The sequence below is a fragment of the Strix aluco genome, chromosome 2, assembly GCF_031877795.1.
Source record: "Strix aluco isolate bStrAlu1 chromosome 2, bStrAlu1.hap1, whole genome shotgun sequence".
NCBI lineage: Eukaryota > Metazoa > Chordata > Aves > Strigiformes > Strigidae > Strix > Strix aluco.
In genome coordinates, this window is record NC_133932.1 from 131,149,449 (window position 1) to 131,173,274 (window position 23,826).

A 23,826-nucleotide genomic window follows, 5' to 3' on the forward strand; every position below is an offset into this window, starting at 1 on the left:
TGGACTTCCCAGCATATGTATCGACCAAAAAAGAGCCTTGTCAGAACACACTTGGTCCTTGTGACCAGTTTGACTTGAAATGAGTCTTTTCCTGAAGCAAGGAACGGTGCTGAGAGGCCTTGAAGGGCTGGTGCTGTTATTGTGGTATCTCAGCTACCTCTAGTTTTAAGATTAGTGGTGTGGAGTAATTCACTTGTGCGTCAGGCTTGTCTTCACATTGGTGACTCTGAGCAGGACACAGGAACAACCACAAAATCATGGGTGAAATGCAAAGAGTAAATTTATTCTTGTTACCTCGTGACCTGGGGGTCTCTGCAGCAGCACCCACGCAGAGGCACACAAGTGGGGACACAGGCACTGCGGAGCTTGGTCCTTGCTAGGCAGAAAGAGAAGAAAGATCCTGAGCCTGCTGCTTTCACCTGTATACATCAGGGATTTTCGTAGGTGTAGTTTTCCACTGTGCTTTGATCTTTCCCATGGCAGGGCAGGAAGCTCAAGGATGTTCAGTAAGGTGCTTCTGAGTCTACCACAGGCCTGTGTTACCTATGCGCAGTCAAGCACACAAAGCTGAACAACAATTAGTGTGATATATGTGGTTTTTGACACCCCAGCTGCAAGTCACTACAGCGTGTTTACAATCCTCCTTGCCAATCTTCTGTTGTATTCCCACAGTGACTATATGTTCTGAAGAAACAGAAATTGCTAATTTTCCTACTACGTAAGATACCTTTAGTCTTTTCTGCAGTTTTGGAACTAAATCAGGAATTTTTCTGCAGAAGCAATCATCTCAACCTGATGTGTGGTCTTAACTGTAAAACCTGGATGATTACTGGTCAACAATCATGTACACTTCAACAAAATTCTAGTATCCCCTAATGGAAGTACTTCTTAATGAGAATTAAGAATTCAGCACCGAGATGTTAAATTGGCTTGGTTTAAAACTTATGCTTTAGCGCTGCTGAAAAATGTATTAAAGGAGTGTCATCATATTTTATCTACTTTTTCCTAACAAATTGGTTGTTACAGGAGGAAAACCATGTACTCGGTTTCTCTCTAACCACCAGTAGGGGCCTGATTTGTACAGGGAAGCAGCAAAGAGCGACTCCCTAAGCAACAGTTGCTATGTAAAGTTAGTTTAGTTTTCTTTAATTCGATGTGTTGCTGTATCGTGCGGTGTTCTGATACTGGTCTGCATCTAAACAGACATCTTGGCCTTGCCTTCATCACCCCCACCTCAGAGATTCTCACAGAGCAAGTATTTTACAAGCCAGTGAATTACAGTACCATCTCCAGAAGTCATCAGATTTCAACCCACAGAACCTCTTACCTGTGACAATCAAAACATCAAATAAAACTATTACTTTGCAGTGGTATCTCTAAGGATGAAAACGAATGGTTCAGCGATTACTGCGGGTGTTTAGCAAGGTATAGTTAAGATATTGTACACAGATCCTAGTGGTTTTTAAAGTGTGAGATTCAAAACCAACTTCCATTCCATGTACTGTTTTCATTTTGGTATCAATGCAAGTGATAATTATTCTCAGTAATTAAAATGCATGCTCTGATATTTAATGATCTTAGACAAACCCTATTTTTTTTAGATATTAATTTCTTAGGGTGAAAGGTGAAGATTGTACATAACATAAAAACAAATCACATTCCTTAATGGTTTTTAGTAAGTTGCAAAGACATACTTGTTTCCAGCATAACTGATGAATACACAAATTGCTAATATGTATTTTAAGTGTTCAGCACCATTCATGTTAAAGGTCAGCTGTAAACTCCTTAGGCAAGAAGGGTGTTGTGTTTATAAAAAAGAACTTTTCAGTTGTACACTGGGTACTTCTCCTTAAACAACCGAGGAAAAAAAAAAGAGTTCTCAAAAGTAAGTTAAAGACTGAAAAACTCAGCAGAACACCAAAATGCTGTCAGTTGTTCTAGCATGCACGCGCCCTCGCGCAAATCTGGAAACCCTCCTTCGATTCTCCATTTTGTACAGGGGGTACAACAAACCTTGTACAACTCTCAAGAAGCCAAAGGACGAGCTTTTACCAGTTCTTGGCCTCCTACCAACTGACTCCTTGCAAACGCTGCCTCCCCGCCTGAAAATCTGAGTTACAACAGGTTTGAGTTGTATCCCTTCTTCTACCATTTTAATAAAAGCAAGCCAGGCGCAGGCTACGTATCAGCAATAGCTTTTATTGCCACCTTAGAAGAATGTGTGTCTTACAACCTCTAGTGATGGACTTTTGCTCAAAGCCTGAACTACCACCAAAAGAAATCTGAGAGACTGGCTATTAATAAGAATCAACAGACATACTAAAAAAAGCACTAAGTTTATCTTCTATATGTACCATTTTTGATGCTGCATCTCAACATCACAATCAGTTCCACAGCCCTGTGCAAATGCTACCTGCATCTCAGAATCACAGAATCATCTCAGTTGGAAGGGACCTTGAAGATCATCTAGTCCAACCGTTAACCTAACACTGACAGTTTCCAACTACACCATATCCCTAAGTGCTGTGTCAACCTGCCTCTTGAACACCTCCAGGGACGGGGACTCCACCACCTCCCTGGGCAGCCCATTCCAACGCCTAACAACCCCTTCTGTAAAGAAATATTTCCTAATATCTAGTCTAAAAATCTCCCCTGTACCCACACCAGTCCAGCTCCTGGCATCCTCCTGCTAATGAGCAAAGGCAAAATTATTTCTCCAAATCTGTGTATCCCCCTTAAACTGGCTGAAAAACTATGGAATCAGCTACTGTCCGTGTGCAATTTTACACAGGGTGTTCTTTAAACACAGAGCCCGTTTGAACAACTCCCAACATATCTTCCAGACATTTACAGTCTAATAGCAAATACAACCCTATAAACAGAATGTTGTTGGTTCTAGCAGAAAACCTCTAACTACAAGCTGTACAGAACATAAGTTTTGAAAAAATAGGTAAATTTACAAAAGACCTGTTTTGCAAAAGATCTGTTTTGCAGGGAAAACCAATTACAGATTTGACAAGTGGCATGAGAAATCTGATAATCCGGAAGTACCAAGAGATGCCAAGTGTTGGAATACAGTTCCCTACATTGACTTTGATATCACCTCTCCAGGCAGCTAGAGATTGCAGAAACACAGATTTGCTTTTTCCTCCCAGATGCTGCTAACCTCTTCAGAGAAAAGACAGAGAAGTTAATTTAGAACACTACTAAGAGTCAGCACTGGAATCAAACTGTAAAGGACTAACAGAGAACTGAGCATGAAATTGTTTCTTATTTAAATGCTAAATAGTCTTCAGTGGTTGTGGGGTGGAGAAATACTGGAAAATGAAGGTAGCACAGCCAGGCAGTTTAACACTGAGGGCACTTGGTTCTGCGGTACATACAGTCTAACAAACACAAATTTCAGTGTTGAACAGGGTATTTTCTACAACTGGAGGCCAAAAAGGCAGAGCATGCCCGTGTGGCTTTTAAATTTTTAAGCAATGTTTTTTGTGAAATGTTCCGTTTTATCAAGCTGCAGACTACTTTCGCTAGAATGCCTGGTTGCCAGAAAGCCGGCAGACTGTTTTAAACTGCTCTCTACAAATAAAGCATTTAAGATTAACAGAAATCAAAGAGTACAGTGCCTGGCTTACTCTGGAGCTTTAAAAATGGTCTCCTTTCAACACCCGCAAAACTTTTGTTACACTCACTCCAGTGTTTGGCATGGAAATAACAATTCGATGAAAGACTATGATTTAACAGCATATTATTAACCAGTCATCAAACTTCAGAACCTGAAAATGGGACAGAAAGGAGAAAGATGCCAATAGACCATGGAAGAGTTTATGTAAGTATTCTACCTGTCCGTGGTGTCCCAATCCAATATCGGGGAGGGTTCTTAAACAATCCCAAGAGCGAGATTAAGACGCAAACGAGGTCAGATGCCGCACAAACCTTGTAAGCTTTATTTTGCAAAACAACTGATAATAGCGACAGGACAGAAGAAGAAAGGAAAAGTCAGAATACATATAACTACCAACATCTTTAACAAATATGTCATGTTTAAATTTAACTCACTTTACAAAACCAAAACATTCTATAAACTAATTTTAAGGCTGTGAGGAGTCAGTAGAAGAAGACGACAGCAGTTTACATGGTGGACATTTGCAAGGATAAAAGACAAGTATTAAAAGAACAATTAAGGTAACAGTTAACAAAATCAAGGCCACATAGTAAATTGGAATCAGCACTACCAGGTGATCCATTGTTTCCCTGGCAGTCCACACGGTCTGCTGCCCTGGTCTGCTTGAGTTGGGATCAGCATATGCAGCAGGAAAATCAATTTCCACTCCCCCTTATCCTAAAGTGCATGTGTCATCTGGTCCTAGAAGCTTCTATTCCAAATTTAGACAAAGGCAGATAAGCAATAACACTACAAATTCACTGCTCAATATTGTTAAAAGAATAGATGGAAAAGAAGGCAGTCTAAATAATGGATACAGCTGCAGGCTTTGATTGGCGAATGACACGAATCTGCTTTACACCATCAGGCGAGGCAGTAGATATGAATTGCATGTTCGATACAACATGTTGGATTAATTGAATAAAGCAGGGAATAATACATGGCAAAAACATCAAAGCAGCTAATGCACATAACAGATAAAATCAAAGCTGTTTTACTCATGGTGCTCCCGGTAACCAAGACCATAAATCACCATTCCAGCCATTCCATGTTTGAATGGGGACATGGGCCAGTTTTCTAATCCCAAAATCTATTCTTTGGACCACCTGACCATTGTCATCAATTTTTAAACAAGCATTAAAATCGTTTAATTTGCCAAAAACAACCCCTTCTTCGGCTAACAGGTAATCGAGAACCATACAATGTTAGAATATTACAATCCACATTTGCATGGCCTGGTCTGCCAATAAATCCAGGGCATGAGCAGTTTCATTAATAATAATTTCTAAAATGGCCTATAGCCAGATAATACAACTTAATTTATAAATGGGTTCTTGAGCACCACTAATTAGCTCATTGGGGTTCCAGGTGGCAGGCCCATAATGCTGGATGATCCGTTGTGGGGTCCATTCATCCTTGCCCCAGGTTTGGGCCCTACCTCCTGTCAGGGCGGTGTCAATAGATTGCTTATTTCAAATTAGGTCATCATAAACTTTAATCCCTAACGCCTCACCCTGGTTTTGTGATAGTAAGAAAAACAATGGTTTAACATACCCTATGTAACATATTCCTATCCAATTTAAAAATAGCCTCCAATAGGCATATTGTCCACAAATCCAATAATGACCTTTTAAAGCCCAGGCCCCATTAGCAAGGGACCTTCCCATGATTCAGTGTCTACTGGTTGTTCATAATATAAATGGTTCTCAGGTCCTAGAGATCCTCCCACCACAGTTGCTTCCCCTTCAAAGTCACAATAATTACATTTCCAGGCTCCTGCACTGGGTTGCCATTTACAGTTGCAACCCCCAATCATCCTTGGTATTTAGAACAATCATAGGGTCTACAACAGGGGTCATAACAATCAAAGCCTAGAGATAAAGTCCATTCACAAACACTCTCCCCGACTCGTACTCCTCCCTCTTTTGTCTGGTTAAGTTAATAAATACCTTTTCCGGGAAAATGGAGTCACCAGGGATTGGCATCCTCAGTCCAGAATCCCATCCCATTATGGACTGTACTCAGGTTTCTGACCCACCATTTAGGTTGCACCGGTTGGGCTAGCCAAGGCCAATCTTCAAATCTTCCTGGCCTTCCACAGACCCAGCAGTTAGTAAGGTTAAATACACTGGCAACAGAATGACTTAAAGCCACAAATTCGTTTTCCCCCCATTTTCGGTTAACACTTACAGAATCACAGAATCAACTAGGTTGGAAAGGACCTTGAAGATCATCTAGTCCAACCATTAACCTAACACTGACAGTTCCCATCTACACCATATCTCTCAGCGCTATGTCGACCCGACTTAGAGAGCTGGAGCTTCCCCCAGAACCAAAGGAGAGGAGAACGGTCGCCCAAAACAATTTTGATGATGGTACATAATACATCCTACAAATATTAATAAGGCAATGGACATGAATACTATACAAAAAATCAAAATCCACATAAGGATCCCCCGTTGGGGCTCAGGATATTGTTCTCCGTGGGATTTTACCTACAAAAGAAAAGGAAAGTGTTCTCGGTTCATTTTGAGAACCGGAAGTGGGTTAGTTAGAAAGATGGAATAATCCACCTTGTATTAATTTTGTGCTCCTTTCCATGAGCATCTTTGGCTTTCCAGGTATACTTGTTGTGTCCAACACCAGTGGCACTGTACCCACTGAGGGGAGTTCGACCAAGTCAGGTTGTCCTGGAAAATGAGACGGATTGCTGGGGTGATCAGGGCCATGTGGGGCTGGAATGATTGTTGGAGCTTTTGGGCAGAATGCTGTGATCTTTGGGCATCCGTTTACTCCCCAGTGACTGCTAACGCTGGTCACTGCATCCCATAGTCGCTCGGCCCATCCTGATTTGTGTGGCTTAAGGAAGTGCTTTAACAACCATTTCTACACAAGTTCTAATTTCTGGGTCGGAGTCTGTCCATCAGGTCCCGGGGAATGCCTTCCTGAAGCCCTGGCTGCCACAGTCCCTGTCAAGTTAGGGGCCTCTCTCTCCCAGAATTCTGACCTTGGGGCGACTCCAAGCCTTGGCCCTTCCCCATGGATGGTTGTCGCCCACTAACTTGCTCTGCAGTCCGTACGACCCTGGTTTCAGTCCTTTGGAACAATCCACCAATGGGGCCATATTTTCTCCCAAAATTGATCAATTCCTGGGCTATCTCTCCCCATGTCCATACTTTTGTCCCTTGCCGCCGATGGTCAGGGTTCACTATCCCCTCCAGAGCGGCCGTAATTCTTTCCCTGTTGGGGGTGTTTTGAATCCTCCCTTGTAACTGAATCCCAATGGGTTTCAGGGAGTTGGGAAGTCCCCGTATCAGGGGAGACATCCTTTCTGGGTCCACAGGCATCATCATCGGGGAGCCCTGGCTGGGCTTGAGCTCCTGATCATACATCATCTGGAGACAGGCTGCCTTCTGCACACTTTCCACGAACTGATCCACCGTACCTGTTATGACAAGGGGATCCCCCCTCTCTGAGGGGTTCAGCCCTCCGGCCCAATAGGCAGCTCTCTGAGTCAACGACCATGGGGCTCGGCGATCACCAGTAGCTAGAAACACACCCGGGCCCCACTATCCTTCTGCTTCTTTTTCTGACAACAAAATTCCATCCCCTCCTGACAGAGACACTCTCCACACATACTCCGTCTCTGATTCCTTTGCAGTCCTTGCAAAATCTTTTCTCAATTTTGCTAATCCAGTTGCTGTAAATGGGACCTCTTTGGTGATAACCTGAGGACGGTTAGTGCTATCGTCCTCGTACACGTACTCTGTTTTAACCAGCGGATACATATGGGGGAGGCTTTCTACGGTTTCTTTTGCCTTCTGTAAATCTCCTTGAGGATAAATTTGCCGTATCCCCTTCTCTGAAAGCTTCACTTCTACCTCCGCCAGTGTATCCGCCTCCCTCAAAAGTTTGATTCCTCAATTCGTCCTTTAGTATTATATTTTGGTTCTTTCCTCCTCTAGCAATTGTTTACTTTCTTTTAATTGTTCCTGCAGGGTCTGTTAAGACCATCTGCAGGGAGTCTATTACAGTATCGGGTTGACAAGACTTCTGCTTTCTCTCTTCCACCGCAGCTGCCAGACTCGCTCCTAACACTCACAAATTACAGCTTTTCCTTTCCCTCTCCTAAGCTTCCTTCTGCAATAGTCTTGTCCTATCCACCACACTCTGTGGTTCAAACCAGTGATTTTTCACCCAATCTTGTCCCGGGAGCGAGAGACAAGATCAATGCACTTCCAAAAGATCATATAATTTATCTATTCCTTCAACCCGTGAGGGCACATCATCACAAGCATCGGCTGCCTTCTGGGCAGTCATTCTTTTCCTAACACAAAGAGGTTATCGTCCCGAGAGGGTCATACCTTAGTATTCAAGTTTCCCCTTTTCTCTCTCAGGAGGCCACACTGTAATTTACCACAAAAGTATCTCAAAGTGGTTATCGTCCTGAGAGGGTCACACCTGTGTATCCAAGTTTCCCCTTTTCTCTCTCAGGAGGTCACACCTTACCCTAACACAAATGCAATATTACTATCCACTCTGCCCCCTATTCACTCTCAGGAGGTCACACCTTAACGTAGCACAAAGGGGGTTATTTCATCCTGAGAGGGTTGCGCTGAACACAGCAAGGTTGTACAGCACTCTCGCCTCTAGGGATCCTGTCTGTGACACCAAATTAAAATGTCCCCATCCAATATCAGGGAGGGTTCTTAAACGATCCCAAGAGCGAGATTAAGACGCAAACAGGGTCAGATGCCGTACAACCTTGTAAGCTTTATTTAATGAAATAATTGCTAACAGCGATAGGATAGAAGGAAGAAGGAAAAGTCAGAACACCTGAGCAAGCAAACAAAAAGGAGAAGCAGCAATATTAATTACCACCACCACGAGTCCAGTCGCGTCCTGTTGGTCTGGTCCCAGTGCAGGTGATGGGAAGAAAGCTCAGCAGGCGATGGAGAGAAACCAAGCAAGTGAAAAACTTCTGCAGGTGAGAGCTTCGGAGAGCGATACAGCGAAGGCAAGCGAAAAATCTACCACAAGCGAGAAGTTTCCCTAGAGAGCAGCACGCAGCCCCTTTTATCCAGTCCCCACCACTAGTTCGCTCGTGGCCACCAAGCTCATTTCATACTCCCACCCCGTGTTCCCCCACATGCACATGCCCAGGTGTCCACAGTGGTTGTACGGGGCGGGGCGGGCATCGGCCATTGACGCCTTCAGCTTCCGCACGTCCCCCTTGTCCCCCGGCCCCGTGCACACCCGCAGCTTTTCCAGCTCTGGGCGGATTTTGTCCTCCCAACAACGGGACGTTGAGGCCTGGCCGAGGAAATGGCATGGGGCTGAAACAGACAGCTGCCATCTTACACCGCCCTGCGGCTCGGGGCTGGGGGGTAATGGCGTATCAGCAATGTTGAGACAAAATGGCTGACACAGTCCCTTACACATGGTTTACTGATCAAACACATCCACATTAATAAAATACTAAGAAAAACTGTAAAACACAAGGAGTGGTGATTCTCAGAAGTACAACTCTATCTTTGGTTCAAGGAATAACGCCTTTGTCCTCACCACAAAATTAACTTGAAAGACAGATGAGCAAGTACATTTCTCCTGCGCACCCTGATCCATTTCATCTTGTTTTCTAGCTGATGACCCACACAGATATCTAGCAGCAACAGCCTTTTTGCCTCTCTGGTTTCCCATTCTGTGTAATGAACCACTGAATTAAAGCAAGGCATTAATGAGAAAAAAGATGAAAAAACATTTGAGCCCATAAATTGAAAGATCAACAAGTCTGATTTTATTATGATATTGTATTTTTATCTGGATGGCACATTAATACAAAGAAACATTTACAATATATTTTCAAGTATTAAGTTATGTCATTTCAAGGCTTCCACTTCAAAAAGCTACATTAATAATACACCATACAGATAGTACAGTCGGTTAGAATTTCAAATAACTTCCTCCCCTCTATTTGGTTTAAATATGATTCAGTAGGCACTAGAAATGCCTGCAGCCACTTACTTTCTTGGGACTTGACCTTGTTCTTGTACCGGTATATATCATTTTGCATGTCAGAAAATCAGCTACTCTCAGACACAGCTCACAGGTAGTTTCATGACTAGAGCGATGTGCAGGTTCACAACAGAGAGCAGAACTACGTCCCTGACCCCTACCGTTTAGCAGTGATGCAAAAAGAAAGAATGCATATTTAAGTTAACTTAAAAAACACCTCTACAATGAAGTAACTGTAAAAATGCCGTTTTAACATCCCATACTTGCTACATTAGCGTTTCTCTTTTCATCAGGCATGTTAAACTTCAAAATAAACCACGTTCATGAAGTCTGAGCTAGGCAGATTGAGCCTAGGTTGAATCTAACTCAGTTATTTTCATTCTATCAGTCAGTACGGGTCTCAATGGTCAACACTGATTCCTGTGGCACTGGCGTAACCCATCAATTACAGCAGGGTTACACAATTTTAAGACTGGAACTTTGAACAGTCCTGTTGATGCCACCACAGAGGTGTAAGGTAACACATACCCCACTAAGTCTCTTTTGTGCTGGCAATATACCCTGAGCAGATGGAATTCTGTATACAGTGGAGTAAAACCTGTTTGATAGGATATTGTCTCCTAAAAAAAACATCTTGGATGACAGTAAATGATCCCAGCATTCAACCTTTTTTTTTTTTTTTTTTTTTTTTTACCAAAGACAGCAAAAGCCCTGTTACCTCTTTATTCTCATTTCTTATACTACCTTTTAAAATAAAGCAGGAAATGTGGCCAGCAGCTGGTCCCGTCTCTTCTGCCCCAACACAGCTGAATCCACTTTAGCATAAAGAAAAACAAGGATGCTAAATACACATATACTTTATCACACAGTGATGTTTCACAAAGAAAAATCAAACTCCTTTTATAGTGATGAACACTTGACAGGGTCTAGCACCAATAAAGCAAATGACTGGGAAAAAACGCTTTCACCTTCTACTTAGCCTTAAACACAAAATTTAAGGCTTTAAAGAACAAGACTTCAGAAACACTAAATAGAATCTTTTTTTTAAAAGAAGTTAATAAATGAAACTGTTTTAGGAAAGTCTATTCTTTGTGAAACCTCACTTTACATATTATAATTTTCACAATCCTTCTTCCCCCAACTGACATACATATAAACAACCTGGACATTATAATACAACTGAAAAAACAACCCACTCGTCTTTTGTGATAGGGAGAAACACTGACTAGTACAAGAAAACACACGCTATTGTTGGTCAAACTATTTTTCCTCCTATCTCAGTTAATTATGGAGCATTTTTCAAATCATTAGCCTCAAGATACATATTTGCTCATCTCCAAACTGTGCTTAATTATATAAAGTTATAGATTTCTGGATACTTTAAGAGGCTAAATTAAGAACTCTACAGTAAATTTAAGCACATGCATATACATGCAGTATCTTTAAAATTTAAAGCTACTTTGAAGTAACGTAGGAATTTCAGTGTGCGTGGGCACAGGTATTTACTTATGGGAAGCTAAAGTAACGAGTTACTTCGATGCACTGCATTCTTCAAACCGCAATTCTCGTTAGAGGTCCATGCAAACAAGTGACTCCTCTACATTAGGATTCCATATACAGATATAACCAGTGTTCAGGTTCTGTTTAATCAGGCAAAACTCCGCATCATGAATTAGAGCAAGCTAGAGAAGGACTTTATAAAGGTACCGTGCATCCCTAACACTAGACAGTATTTTAAACCAACAGGTCACAAATTATTTTTTTTTGCCATTTAAAAAGCAATTTACTTACACTTTTGGGACAGTCCCCTATAAAAGGCTGTAAGTGTCACATCCCCCTTATTAGCATACTTTCCCTTTTCAGCTCATCAGATACTTAGTTTAACAGAAAATTCATATTTCAAATGGCATAAGCATCTATTTTTTCAATTCAAAACGTATCTCATGTATTGGCTACTATGTGCATATTCATTTAAAAAAATGAAAAGAAGAAAACAGCTAATTAGAATGATGTGACTGTAATTTTCACTATTAGTTATCATCTAGAGCTAGAAACATTTTGGCAGAGTAGGCCAAGGACCAGAAAAATCATTTCCTGAACCAGTCATTACAAGAGACTGGCATAAGCAAAGCAAGCTGTCTGATACCGCATTATGGGAATATATTGATCCTTACCAGGTTGCGAGGTGGAAAACGACTGTTCTTTAACCCCTACACAACGGAGCCTGGCAGGGCAAGCACCTAAAAGAGAAACTGTCAGAGAGGTTTTAATAGTAATGTATAACTGAGATGCAGTACAATTTTATATGCATGCTTTCTTTTGCCGATCATTACTATTTTCTTAAGTCTGTCCAGTGACGATGTCTTAATGAAGTTTTTGGTTTGGTTTTCTAAGCAAGCATTTTCGGCTCCTCAGGATAAGCAGGCTAGACATTATCTGACTCAAGACCGGGTAGTCAGTGTTATCTTTACTGGTAACTGCGAAGCTGAACCAAGCACACCTTCATGCGTCAGGTCGGCATGATCTTTTCACCCAAGTGCTGCAAACGGGCTCTGGCGGCACCTCTGCGTGTGTATGCGCGTGTCAGTCTGCACGATAATTATCGCACTGCTGTACACAGCTTCGCACGACTCTTACGCAAAAAACAGGCTCAGACCACTACCGTCCACACGCCAGATTTACACGACCTTTAACCAAGGCCACCATCTGGCTCCCAATGTGCCGTTCAAGAGAATTTTTTTTTTTTGTTACCCTGGCCACTTAAGCACCAGGTTCCCCTCCTCTGCATCTCCCCCAATACCACCCCATCACCACTGTATTTATCCTTTTCCTCCGCACCATCGCCTGCTTCCTCCGCCACGACGCGAGGCCCCTAGGGGCGAGAACCCCACGAGTACTTGCAGCAGGTACCTGACCCTACATTTTGAAGGAGGCCGCTGCTCGCCGAGCACAGATGGAGCAGAACTCCACCGACACCTGATCCCGGTCCACGTGGAGGCAGATCCCGCCGGGGGCCGCCCACTCCTCCTCCGTCTCCGTCACCACCGCCGCCTCCTCCAGGCTGGGATGCCGGGAGCTGGGCAGGGCGTAGTCGTGGTCGCTGCTCTCGCCGGCAGGCTGGAGGTGGTGGTGATGCCGGCGGGGGCTGCCCGTGTCCCTGAAGAGGCTGGTGCTGAGCTGCAGCCCGCCGGCGCGGATCCCGGCTAAGCGGCTCAGGAGCTGCCCGAGAGCGCTCTGGTTAGCCAGCACGGCCCGCAGGTAGCTGCTCTCCCGCTCCAGCTCTCGCAGGCGGCGGCTCAGGCCGCGGTTGCGGTCCCGCAGCTGCCGGTTCTCAGCAGCCAGGCCCTGGAGGCGGCTCTCCAGCCCCAGCACGTACTGCTTCTTCTTCAGCCGGTTCAGCCGCGCCGCCGCCGCCGCCTTCAGCCGGCTGCCAGCCCCGCCGCTCCTCCGCCCGGGCGCCGCCGGCCTCTGGCCCTGGCCCGGCGGGGGCAGCGGCTCCGGGTCCCCACAGAAGCAGCCGCTCAGCTCCGCGTCCAGGTCCCAGTCCGGCCGGGCCGCCTCCAGCAGGTCTCCCAGCTCCAGCCCCGGGAACCAGTCCTCTTGCTCCCACACCTCCAGCGGGCCACCGGGCGCCTCCGGCTCCTTCTCCTGCCGCCGCGGCTCCAAGGCGCCCGCCTCCCGCCGCGGCGGCTGCTGTTGTTTGGGCCGCGCGGGGCCCGGATCCCCTTCCCCGCCGCCATCCCGCCCTCTCGGGGCCTGCCCCGCGCCGGTCAGCGGCCAGACGGCGCCCGAGGGGCTCGCTCCGCCGGAGGAGGCCGCCAGCAGCTGGGTGAGGCTGTGGCGCATGGCGGCGGCGGGCGAGGGGCCCGGCGGGACGGGACGGAGCCTGCGGAGCGCGGCTGCGGCCCGGCGCTCCCGCCGCGGTGCCTGTCGGGAAGCGGCACCCTCAGCGGGGAGGGGCAGGGGGCGCCGCGCCACTGCGCCCGCGCGCGGGAAAGCGGCGGCCGTGAGGAGGGGGGATACGTGTGTGTGAGGGGGGAATGTGGCGGGGGTGTGTGTGTGTGTGTGAGGGGGGTACGCGTGTGTGAGGGAGGAGTGTGACAGGAGGCGTGTGTGTGAGGGGGGAGTGTGAGTGAGGGGGGGTGTGAGGGGGTACATGTGTGATAGACGGCGTCTGTGAGGGGCGTGTGTGCTTGAGGGGATGGGTGCGTGTGTAAGGGTGTGCTTGGGGGCCGGAGGTGGGTCTCTCGCCTACAGACACAGCCGAGGGGAAGGAAAGGGGAGGGATGTCCCCGACGGCAGCAGTGTTTGGGGTGGGGGTGGTGGGGGCTTTCCCACGAGCCTGCGGGACTGTTCTGTCACCCAGCGAGTGGGTGTCCCGTGCACAGATTTAGACTATTTAGGCACCTGTTTTTAGGCTCACAGTCACGGGAAGGAAACGGGCACTCCTTGCTGCATATTGACTATTTAAAACAGAGCAGCAGACTCAAGTCCTACCGTGTTCCTTCCCCTGTGACCACAGGCCTAGTTTGTAGCCTGGGTCAGTGGGTGTTCACACTGCAGATGTTCACACACACATGCAGCATGGGCATGTCAGTGGGAAAAAGACAGGTGAAAAGTCAGAGGATGTGGTCCATAAAATTGGTGTGAAATGACAGTTGTAGGAGCCAGATCAAAAGAAAGGCTGTGGTTTGTTGTGCAGTAGCAGAGCAGTATTTCCCACCTGGCTTTCTGTGGGTCCAAGGAGAGTCCAGAGAAGTTCAGATGACAAGTCTGTTGACAGCTATTACTTAGAAAGCACATCTGGTTAGGTACATCCTTGAGATGAACGGGTTTCAAGCTGTAGGATCTTCTGGCCATTTCTGTACACTTCTGAACACGTGGCTCAACAGGTACCAAGTCTGACGCAGTGCCGCGGCACTGTAGATGCTCAAGACTAAGAGCTGCCCCAACAGCTAGCTAAAACGGTGAGTTAGCCCCTGATATACACACAGGAAAGAACTTGGAGAGCTCTCGAGGCAGCTGCCTACAGCCCAGGTGGGGAATGCCAGTTGTCCCATCCTGGGGTTTTTTTGTTGGAGAGTTAAATAGCAGGAGCTGAAACTCAGCAGCCAAAAACCTCCTCCTTGGCTGGGAGAGAGGCTGAGAGAGAGGGGGATGCCTCTGTATCCCCCAGTGCTGACAGGAAAGGGAAAGATTCCCTTGTCAGAAAATGCCAAACATACATACACCCTTTCCCTTTTGTGCATCATCGCTATTTTCTCTATTTAAGAGACACCTAAACTATCAGAACATCCAGGACCTCAACTGTTCCAAAGACTGTTGAAGTCACCCAAAGACCTGACAATTTATTTTGAGCTGAACAGGGATATAGATAATGCTATGACATTAAATAAACCTAAACCAACTGTAGAAACCCCTAAGACTACTAGGCAACTGTACACAGTCACCTGCTTGAGCATCAGGTGTTGTGTTCTGACCCGTTAAGTTGCTGAATCATGACTGTTCACAACACAGGGCAAGGTGAGATTTCTTTCTTGGATCCTCCGTGTTACCTCTTACATGCCCAACTTCAAGGGAGAATCAAATGCAAAAGGCTAAGGGTTTGAGCTTTGGTCTGTCTTGGAAAATAATGTGATTTTAACTGTAAAAAAATGAAAATGTACGATACAACCGAGGTTAGGACAAAATAAACCAAATTCATATTTTACGTTTTCCACCCTAATCTTTCATGTCACAGGTTTGACTAGTTCAACAATCCCCCTTCAGATTTAACAGTGTAGAACTCTTACTTCTTTAAAAGCATAACAAAAAAACAGACTACAGAACCATCCTTGTAGGAGGATTTAAGCTGGTAAATGCGGAGAAATCAGAAAATGGTCTCTGCCAGAAGAGGGTCTCGTGGCGAGGAACAAAATGCAGTGGTGAGTTACAGTAGAGGCACCTGCCAAGACGAGAACAGAGGAGGAAGCTGCAGTTACACAATAAAATGACGGAGTTTGGCATTCAGCGCTTTTTCTTTAGTCAGTAAATCCATGCTGTGCTTTCTGTAAGCATCGAACTGCAGCGAGAGTTTGCTGCACGCCTGCTTGCTGCTTTCGAGCTGTCGTTGGAGCTCTTGGACCTTCAGATCATTGTCTGCTGCTGCCGCCTCTTTCACGAGGCACTTTCCTGCTCTCTGCCTGGCGTTTTCTGCGATCTCCAGCTTCCTCCCCAGCTGCTCAATTTCCCATTGCTTATCTTGCAGAGCTCTGCCCCTCTCCATGGCCAGGCTCCGGAGCCGTTCTTTCTCCTCGTTCGCCCTCTCCAGCTTGGCCTGCAGCTCGCTGCCCTGAGCCCTCTGCTGACTTTCAGTGCGCTCCACCTGCGCAGCAGTTTGTTGGTGCTTCTGGAGGTGTTGCAGCTGGTGTTTTAATGAATCGATTTCCCAGGCATAGGCGCTTGCTTGGAGGCTCTGAGCTTCTAGTAGCTCCTTTTCCCGCTCCTGGGCTCTGCGACTCTCATAAGCGCATTTCTCCTGCAAGGAGTCCAACTGCTGCGAGAGCTTTCTGGCCTGGGCAGCAAGCTGGAGCACTTCAGCTTCCTTCTCCCTCACCATCTGGCTGAAGAGCGCTTCGTTCTTCTGCCGCAGGCACTTATTCTCCTCCCACAGCTGCATGTGCCGTTTCTTGTGTTCGTTCTTGAACTGGATCATTTTTTCATGGTTATTGGCCAGATCCATGAAGCGCCCCTCCAGATGGTGAATCCGTTGGGTCAGGGTCTTCATTTTCACAGCATCCTCTGTCCTCAGTTTCTCCAGCTCCACGTTGAGCTGCTCCAGGCCTCTGCAGCGTTTGTGTGCGTCGTCTGCTTTTTTCTCCAGTATACAGATAAGGTGATGCTGCTGTTCTAGGTGTGAATGCAGCAGAGCCTTCTCACTCTTCTCCTCCTCAGGGCTCTCACAGAGTTCCTCCAGGCCTTTTGTCATATCCTCCACGTCTTTGCTCGTCTCTGGATCACTCGTGGGGTTGGCCATCCCTGCCTGCCTCTCATCCTGAGCCATGGAGCCCCTGTCTCACACAAAGATGAGTCAAAATGTCATAGCGACCACTTCTCTTAATGACACTCAGCATAATTAAACAGTACCCAATGGTTATGTGGCCAGCACTGCACTAGGCTGGTGGAGTTTCTCTGGGAATCCACCAGAGTGGGGGGACAGGACCTCCCACAACTGATGGCAGCCCACAGCCCACGTGGTCCTGCAGCCCTCCTCACCTGCTTCACTCTGCTTCAGAGTTAGGCGGGCTGGTGAGAGGGATGCCAGGCTCCATGATACAAAAGCAAAGAATCTAGGCTTAGTGTTTATGCAAGCCTATTCATTTGCTGATTACTAGCTTTGCTAATTATTCCTTCTCAAAGGGCTCTGTTGTTGTAGCTACAAGAAGTACTATTATATTTAGGTAAAAAGCTTGTAAGTGATAAAGCAGTAGATTCCTTAAGCAATCCTTTTCCTTTCCCTTTATTTTCTCCTCCAGATCTGGTATTATAAATGCAAGTAAAACATGGAGAGTTACATCAAACTTCTAATTGATTTATAAGATTTTAATGCCATACTGCTCATTAAAAATAACCAATTAGCCTTACACCATGCTTAGTAATTTATGAATAAGAGATCTATATAATGCTAATTACTGAATGCCCTGTGATACAAAGACTTTGTGCCTGGAAAAATGGTTCATTGCTTGGGTTTTGACACTGATTTGCTGGATTATTTTAGGCATGTAATTTTAGAAGTCTGGTTCCTCATATAAAAATAAGGAAAATATTTATATTACATTGGCACCAAATCATTACTGGTGCCTAATCATAGGCTATGCTACCCAATGTATGAAAAGTCAGCCTAAAACTCATGTATGAGTTTTTCATTCAGATCCAGACCTGGACCTACACAGCACGTCAAACAGCATGCTGATGATCAGGTTCTGTGAATTCCTGGGCTTTAACTGGAGGTAAAGACAGGGCTGTGGGAAGGAGTCAGCTTAAAGGAAGGATAAAAAAATAACATACAGCAAAAATGAATTAACAGCTGCGAAGCACAGACGGTTTCAGAGCTGCATAGCAGTGACCGCAGGTAGGGACGCTACCTCCGCCTCCACCGGCCTGCGCTGCCCTGCCACTGCTGCGACCTTGGATCCTACCAACACATTTGGAAATAACAGAGGAGAGGAGGAAGGACTAAAAGGTTTAGACCATCCAGTGGAAACACAATGAAGAGCAAGGTTTAAGGGGAGAAAAATGTTTTCTTACCAGGTGTTTTCTTTCCCCAACCGTTTGTTGCCACTCCCGCCACAGGTTTCTGTCTCCGTGGAGATAAGAGGCTGAATCCAGTCACCCCAGAGCTAGTGCCTTCATCCGGGCTGGTTGGAACTGGGCCAGCCCCATGAGAGCAGCTGAAAGAGCTGGGAGGGTTTCTTAGCAAACAAATGCTGCTGACACTCTCAAAAGCACCCAGATTCAACAAAGGGAAGAGAATTTCCACAAGTCTGCAGAACTCCCTCTCGGCTCGTGCCCTGCGTGTGCCAGAGGAGATCACCACGGCAGGCTCTGGCCTTCTCAGGTCATACATGTCTACGGTAAGTAAAGACACAGCCCGCGCCCTAAAAACGGGCAATTTTTTCAGCAGTTAATGCCAGATCTGGCAGATAGCATAGGGAACGGGAAAACAATGCAGCTGGAAGGAAAAAGTTGGTGCAGGTTTTGCTGACTCCACTGGAAAAGGATACGAAGCAGAGGAGTGAGTAATGTGGGTAAAGGCTATGAAGCAAACAAGACAAGGAGGGGGCAATCCTAGATCTTCCAAAATGGGTAAAGTCAGAGTGATGGGGGTCGCCACACCAACTCAGGTTTGCAGGCTTACTTGCAGAAATGGGAAGTAGAAAAAGGAAGAGGGGGTTTCTGAGCACAGAGCATGAAAGGAGAGCTGGGGCATTGGAGCCTGGTTTATAGGAAGTAAAGATGGTGTAATTCAGAGCACATACACACACATATATAAGTGCATACATATGTATGTGTGCCAAAAAAGCTTCATTCCAGGCTAAAGCAAAGATGAACTCAAAGTGAAGGGGAAAAAAAAAAAGTGTTTCTCCCATTTGTTTCTCTGGACAAGGATGAATATAAAGACTTTCTAGGATTACGGCTGCTTTGTCATAAAGGTGACTTGGAATTAAGAATTAAAGCATAGCTATTAATTTTATCAAAGTGTTCCCCAGTTCATAACTAACTATACACCTTTAAAGTTTTGGTTACAGATGACAAGTCTTTTGACTGTAGCACAAAGAAAGTAATTTCTTGAAACTTTTTATTCTAATCAACTTCATAAACTTGCATTCTCTATCAGCATATTATTGATTTTAAACACACTACTGTAGTGACTATGAATTTGGTGGAAAGCTGTATTTATTATGTGAACCACATTCAGAGGAATGTCAAAAAATACCAATAATCTTTTTTAAGTAGTAAGTTTAGCATGACTTTAGATGTTTTCAATACAGAATTCCTGCTGGTTTATGTGATTAGATGCAGCCATTACTTTCAAGCACCTTTTAATAAATCAACATAATATCATTTAGCAGGAGGCAAAATTGTTATGTTTCTACTCTGCAATTAAATCCTACAGCATGCATAGGGTAATCAAAGTACTTTTTCCACTGATGAAACAGCTTGGTTTGTAATCTTCCCTTCTACTGAAGCTCATCTCACCAGGACAGCTTTGATTTTTCTTCTGTATGACAATAGTAAAACAGTAAAAAGATTATAAGCACAGCTGTTAAAGCTCTGCTGAAAAATCTTTAACTTAAAGATCTATAGCTTGATGCAGACTCCATGGCAGACTAACAATAACAATGACTTTAAAATATCTAATGTTTTTAAGCACTACTATACTTTTCAGAGACACTGCTGTGACTGCCTCTGATGACCTCCTGTAAATTTGGAAGCGTAAGGAAGACTCACTTTTGTGTGCGGTGACAACTATCCTTATAGGTTTACCTCTAATTGTCTCCCATTTTCTGCACGTGCTGAAAAAAATGTATTAAAAACCAGGGAAGAGCACTGATTTTGTACTAAAGGGTCCATTTTTGTTACTTGGCTCAGTTTCTTGATTAATCTAGATGAGTACATAACACTGCTGTGTCATTACTCACACTAAAGCGCAGTGCACAAGCAAATCTTACATTCATGTTCAGGTAGCTTTTCAAAATTTAAACTGAGTTTTGATCTATTTTGTGTAGTGGTAAGCAATGTCTGTCTCTAGAATGGTTCAAGAACAGTGAGACAGATGTTCTGCTTGACCAAAAGACAAGGAGACACACTATCACAAACCAAACGTTTTATTCTGATGGCAGTCAAGTTTAGCTATCAAAATTCTGTACAGTATAGAACACAGCAGGTTACATGACACTTGCCTGCAAACCGAGAGCCTCAAGATCCCATCCCCAAAGCTATTTTGACATAGCGATGGATTTGAGCTTCATGGGAAACACAACAACGAAGACTTTAATCCTGTGAAATGTTCAGAGCCACCTACCTTGTCAGGTGAAAATGAATTCACCGAGGCAGTGAATATAAGCAAGCTGGGTGCCTCTGCCTTCCCAGAATCACCACCCTTTCAGGAGTGGCTATTTACAAATACAGAAGCAAAGTAGCTCTGTATCCCCTAAGTACGGATGTGTTGTTCTGAAGTGTCACACGCACACTGTTCCCTAGTCATGCAAGAATGTTTTGTATCTACCTGTCAAAGTGGAATCTGTAGCAGCCACCTGTCTCATCCAAAACACCCGAAGCAGTAAGAGATGAGGACTGGCAATGACTTTTGGCATTTGTAAACGCCACAGCCTGCCTCACTGATGAAAGTGGGTTCCCTGGCAGGTTGAATAGCACCTTTCCTTTTTTCCATTCATAGTGTGTAATAAATACCAAGTAGCATTTAAAATTTCTATGATTAAATTAAGCAGTTGAGTTGGAGCTGTGAAAAGCTCCCTTCTCTTCTCTACTGCGAGGAGCAAGATTTCACCAGCTTTTAGACCTACACAGTTGGAGCAAAGGAATGTGCCATTTATTTTCAGAAATGTTTTCTCTCTGCATTTTGTTATATTGCATGCTGAATTACTAACATAAAACACTGGGTTTTAATAAACACTAATTCCTATTTAGCTTTAATAGGCTGCTTTTATTAAAAAAAAAAAAGTAATACACTTTGTATTTTTATGCATTTACCTTTCTTTAGTAGCATGCATTTCTACAAGTTACAAATTCCAGTCCTATTTCCTCTGCTGCAAAGCTATCTAAACCAAGACCACCGTAATCCCAACATTCTCCTAATGGTGGCGCTGTAGCACAGATAAATTACTTTTGGGAAAAAAAGCTAATAGTTACAGATACAGACGAGTACACTTTACAGAATAAATACCCAACATACTTGTCATCACTAAAATGGGCAGGTTTAGATCCTTTAGAGTAACTGTTGAATAAAAAAATGTTTCACCTCTATGCCTTCAGCATTTAAGAGTAAGGATTGTATACTAGCGAGACATTAACACATACATAAGCAAACTTTTTATAACCCTGAATTTTTATAGTACATTGGAACTAACAGTCCTCTGCACTCTGCAGAATAGAACGAACATCGACAGTACCACTTCGTGTAATGCTTCTTTCATGTCCTAGAAGTGTACAACTAAAAATAAAGGGACTTTAAAAAAAATTCTTCATGCACATATTCCTCACTGGAGAGATCCGACACAGCATAATGAGGATACAAACACATAGTAATGAACACGAACAAAATACAACCTGTTCTTGTCTTATTAATAACACTTAATGAACAATCCTAGAAGTATACAGAAAGAGTTGAGTTGCTCTTATATTTTTGCTAGTAATTTAGGTTACTTAAGGGATTAGCAACGCTTCAGGTAGGCAACACCAGCATCCAAGTATCACAGCTACCTCTACCACTGAATTCTGTGAGTGCCTTCTTTCTTGAAGTCATTTTCAGTGATTAAGAAATTAAAGAATCCCTTAAATTTATGTAATAATCTGCAGGCAGAAGTTTAATTAGAAATACCAAGTGACATTTGACAGCACAAAACCAGAACAGCAACGGAGCAGAGACTTTCAAAAGAGCTATTGTGTTCCTCTTCCAAGTTTCACCACCACACATTTAATTTCATTCCCACGGTTTCTTTTTGACACTAGCAATTAAAAAGCCACCTTATTTTGTCAATTTTGCGACCATTAGCATCCTGAGAGGTAGCGTATCTTCTATCCACGTGTTCGGCGAGTTCATCATCTTCTCCCAAAGAGCAGTTTCATCTGAAGTAGAATCCATCCAGTCTACTGTAGTCCCATAGCTTTTCCCTAGAAAAATGTTAGTTTTAAGAGAAACATTACTTAATACGCTGCAGAGTTGAGAGTGGACAATCAAATCTGCCCATCTTCCAAAACGGTTGCACCTCCTCAGGTAGCTGACCTAGTACTTTGAAGAGCCAGTTCTGCATTTTTACACTTGAACAATTCTGTCAAATACAATTAACAACAGTTTCACATGGAAACTTTGTCATCTTTCTCCATGCTTTTTTTCCTTGTTATCCTTTGTCTTTTTGTCACAATCCCAAGGAGAAAGATGTATTGGCGATAAACATCTGAGAGGGTTTAAGAATAAAACAGAACACTGGTTCTGTCCTGAAATACAGCCCTGGGCACTCTAAAATTCAAACTGAGACTTATTATACTAATTTGTATTTTAAGCTATTCTGGTGAACCATGCAAGAAATTAATTTGGGAAAAAGTGATTTTTTTATTGTATTTGCTTGAAAAGACTCAAACACATCCTCCCCTCAGAGGAGACAGGACAATGAAAGGGTCAAATATAGTAAGGAAAACATACAATTTTTCTATCTGCACATCTTATATTGCCCTTATGCTAAAAACTTGTTTGCATTGATAAGTTTTTCTAGCCAATATCTTCAATCCTTATCATGCATTCCCGATCTATCTTTTTATCTCCACCCAATACTGTCTTCACACCACATGCCTAGTTTTTGCATGTCTAAGTTCATAAAGCGTTATCAAGATTTTGGGTGCAGGAGTAGCATATTCTTATACTTCAAGCAGTACCAGATACAATGTATGGCCAGACAAAGGTTTATTTCTAATATTTCTCCTTACTTGTCAGTCATCCTAACCCTCATAATACTGCTATTATTTACATTTCATGGTCTGTGCTGAAGAATAGGTAAGTTATTAATGAAACTCTTCAGTAAATAACTGAAAGGCTGCTCAGTGATCATTGCAAAAAAGAGAAGAAATGGAAGAGGAAAACAGGAAAGACTGTATTTTTTAAATTAAGGATTAATGTGTTAATTGTCCAGTACCTGTTCCAAGGCCTATCCTGAGACCTCCTAGAAAGTGGTTGGCTAGTTTGTTGTGATCCCACACTGTGAGTTCTATGCATGCTTCTTTCAAATCTTCTGGTCTAAAGCCATCATAGACCATGGTGTGGTTGAATACTGGGTTTGTAGTTTTCGCCACTGTTCTTGTTTTCTGGCGACTTTTTCTGCTAGTATCTGGAAGAATGGTACTTCAGAAAAAAAAAAAAACCACACTGTCAGTTTGCACTTGCACAGCGTAGCCTGCATTAAACACACTGAACAGACAAAAAATGCTGATTAAACACTGTCCTTTGCTTGTTAGAATGTGACTGAAGAGAAGATGCTTTAGCATCATGAAGTCAAAGGTCATATTGTCAGTCCCCTCCAAGAAATACTGGCAGCACGTACCCACCCTTGTGCTTCAGAGGATGGAAGGGAAGGAGAAGTCTGGTGGGGAAGAAGCACAAGTGAGTTTATTTGCTGTATTATCACTAATGGCATTGAAACCTTTTTGTTGCTGCCAGAGATTTCCCAACCATCTTGTTATTCTTGTCTCTTCATGTTTTTAGTCTGTATGCAGAAAGGAAGGAGGAAGAAATACAACTATGCTCCTCACTTCTGTCTCCTCCCACGATTTGCTAAGCTAAACCATACTCTTGCACAAACATACTTCGTTTAAATGCAAATAAAAGCAGACACAATTTTGACTAGGTCTTCCACCAAGTAACTGAGCAAAATGAA

The 23,826-nt window shown here is 44.1% G+C and overlaps 3 protein-coding genes across 9 annotated transcripts in view; all 3 read right to left on the reverse strand.

Annotated features, from left to right (window-relative positions):
• Nucleotides 1–9,438: 9,438 nt before the first annotated feature.
• CREBZF (CREB/ATF bZIP transcription factor) lies at nucleotides 9,439–13,574 on the reverse strand. 3 transcript variants are annotated; one of them, XR_012622164.1, is made up of 3 exons: nucleotides 12,590–13,574; nucleotides 11,854–11,931; nucleotides 9,439–10,494 (listed from the first exon to the last, which is right to left on the reverse strand). XR_012622164.1 is itself a non-coding variant. In XM_074816378.1 (3 exons), exons 1-2 carry the CDS (start codon nucleotides 13,523–13,525, stop codon nucleotides 11,883–11,885), a joined length of 975 nt encoding a protein of 324 aa, XP_074672479.1. In that variant the 5' UTR covers nucleotides 13,526–13,574; the 3' UTR covers nucleotides 9,439–10,494; nucleotides 11,854–11,882. The 3 variants fall into 3 exon arrangements, 2 of the variants coding, with proteins under 2 accessions (XP_074672479.1, XP_074672480.1); XM_074816378.1 differs by having other exon boundaries at nucleotides 12,600–13,574; XM_074816379.1 differs by having other exon boundaries at nucleotides 9,439–11,931.
• A 2,082-nt stretch (nucleotides 13,575–15,656) lies between these two features.
• Nucleotides 15,657–16,721, reverse strand: CCDC89 (coiled-coil domain containing 89). The gene has a single exon (XM_074816744.1). It carries the CDS (start codon nucleotides 16,719–16,721, stop codon nucleotides 15,657–15,659), a length of 1,065 nt encoding a protein of 354 aa, XP_074672845.1.
• Nucleotides 16,722–20,030: 3,309 nt separating this feature from the next.
• Nucleotides 20,031–23,826, reverse strand: part of SYTL2 (synaptotagmin like 2) — a 64,614-nt gene continuing 60,818 nt past the window's right edge. For all 5 annotated transcript variants that reach the window (XM_074816381.1, XM_074816382.1, XM_074816383.1 and 2 more), the window contains 2 exons: nucleotides 23,089–23,294; nucleotides 20,031–22,072 (listed from right to left, as the gene is read on the reverse strand). In XM_074816381.1, the coding sequence (XP_074672482.1) occupies nucleotides 21,927–22,072; nucleotides 23,089–23,294 (352 nt within the window). In that variant the 3' untranslated portion in view covers nucleotides 20,031–21,926. The remainder of the gene's footprint in view (nucleotides 22,073–23,088; nucleotides 23,295–23,826) is intronic.

Coding starts and splice junctions, on each gene's coding strand:
- CREBZF (XM_074816378.1), bottom strand. CDS start 13,525: ATGCGCCACAGCCTCACCCAGCTGCTGGCGGCCTCCTCCGGCGGAGCG. Junction 11,932..12,599: donor GCAGCGGCCTCCTTCAAAAT/GTAGGGTCAGGT, acceptor CCTCTCTGACAG/TTTCTCTTTTAGGTGCTTGC.
- CCDC89 (XM_074816744.1), bottom strand. CDS start 16,721: ATGGCTCAGGATGAGAGGCAGGCAGGGATGGCCAACCCCACGAGTGAT.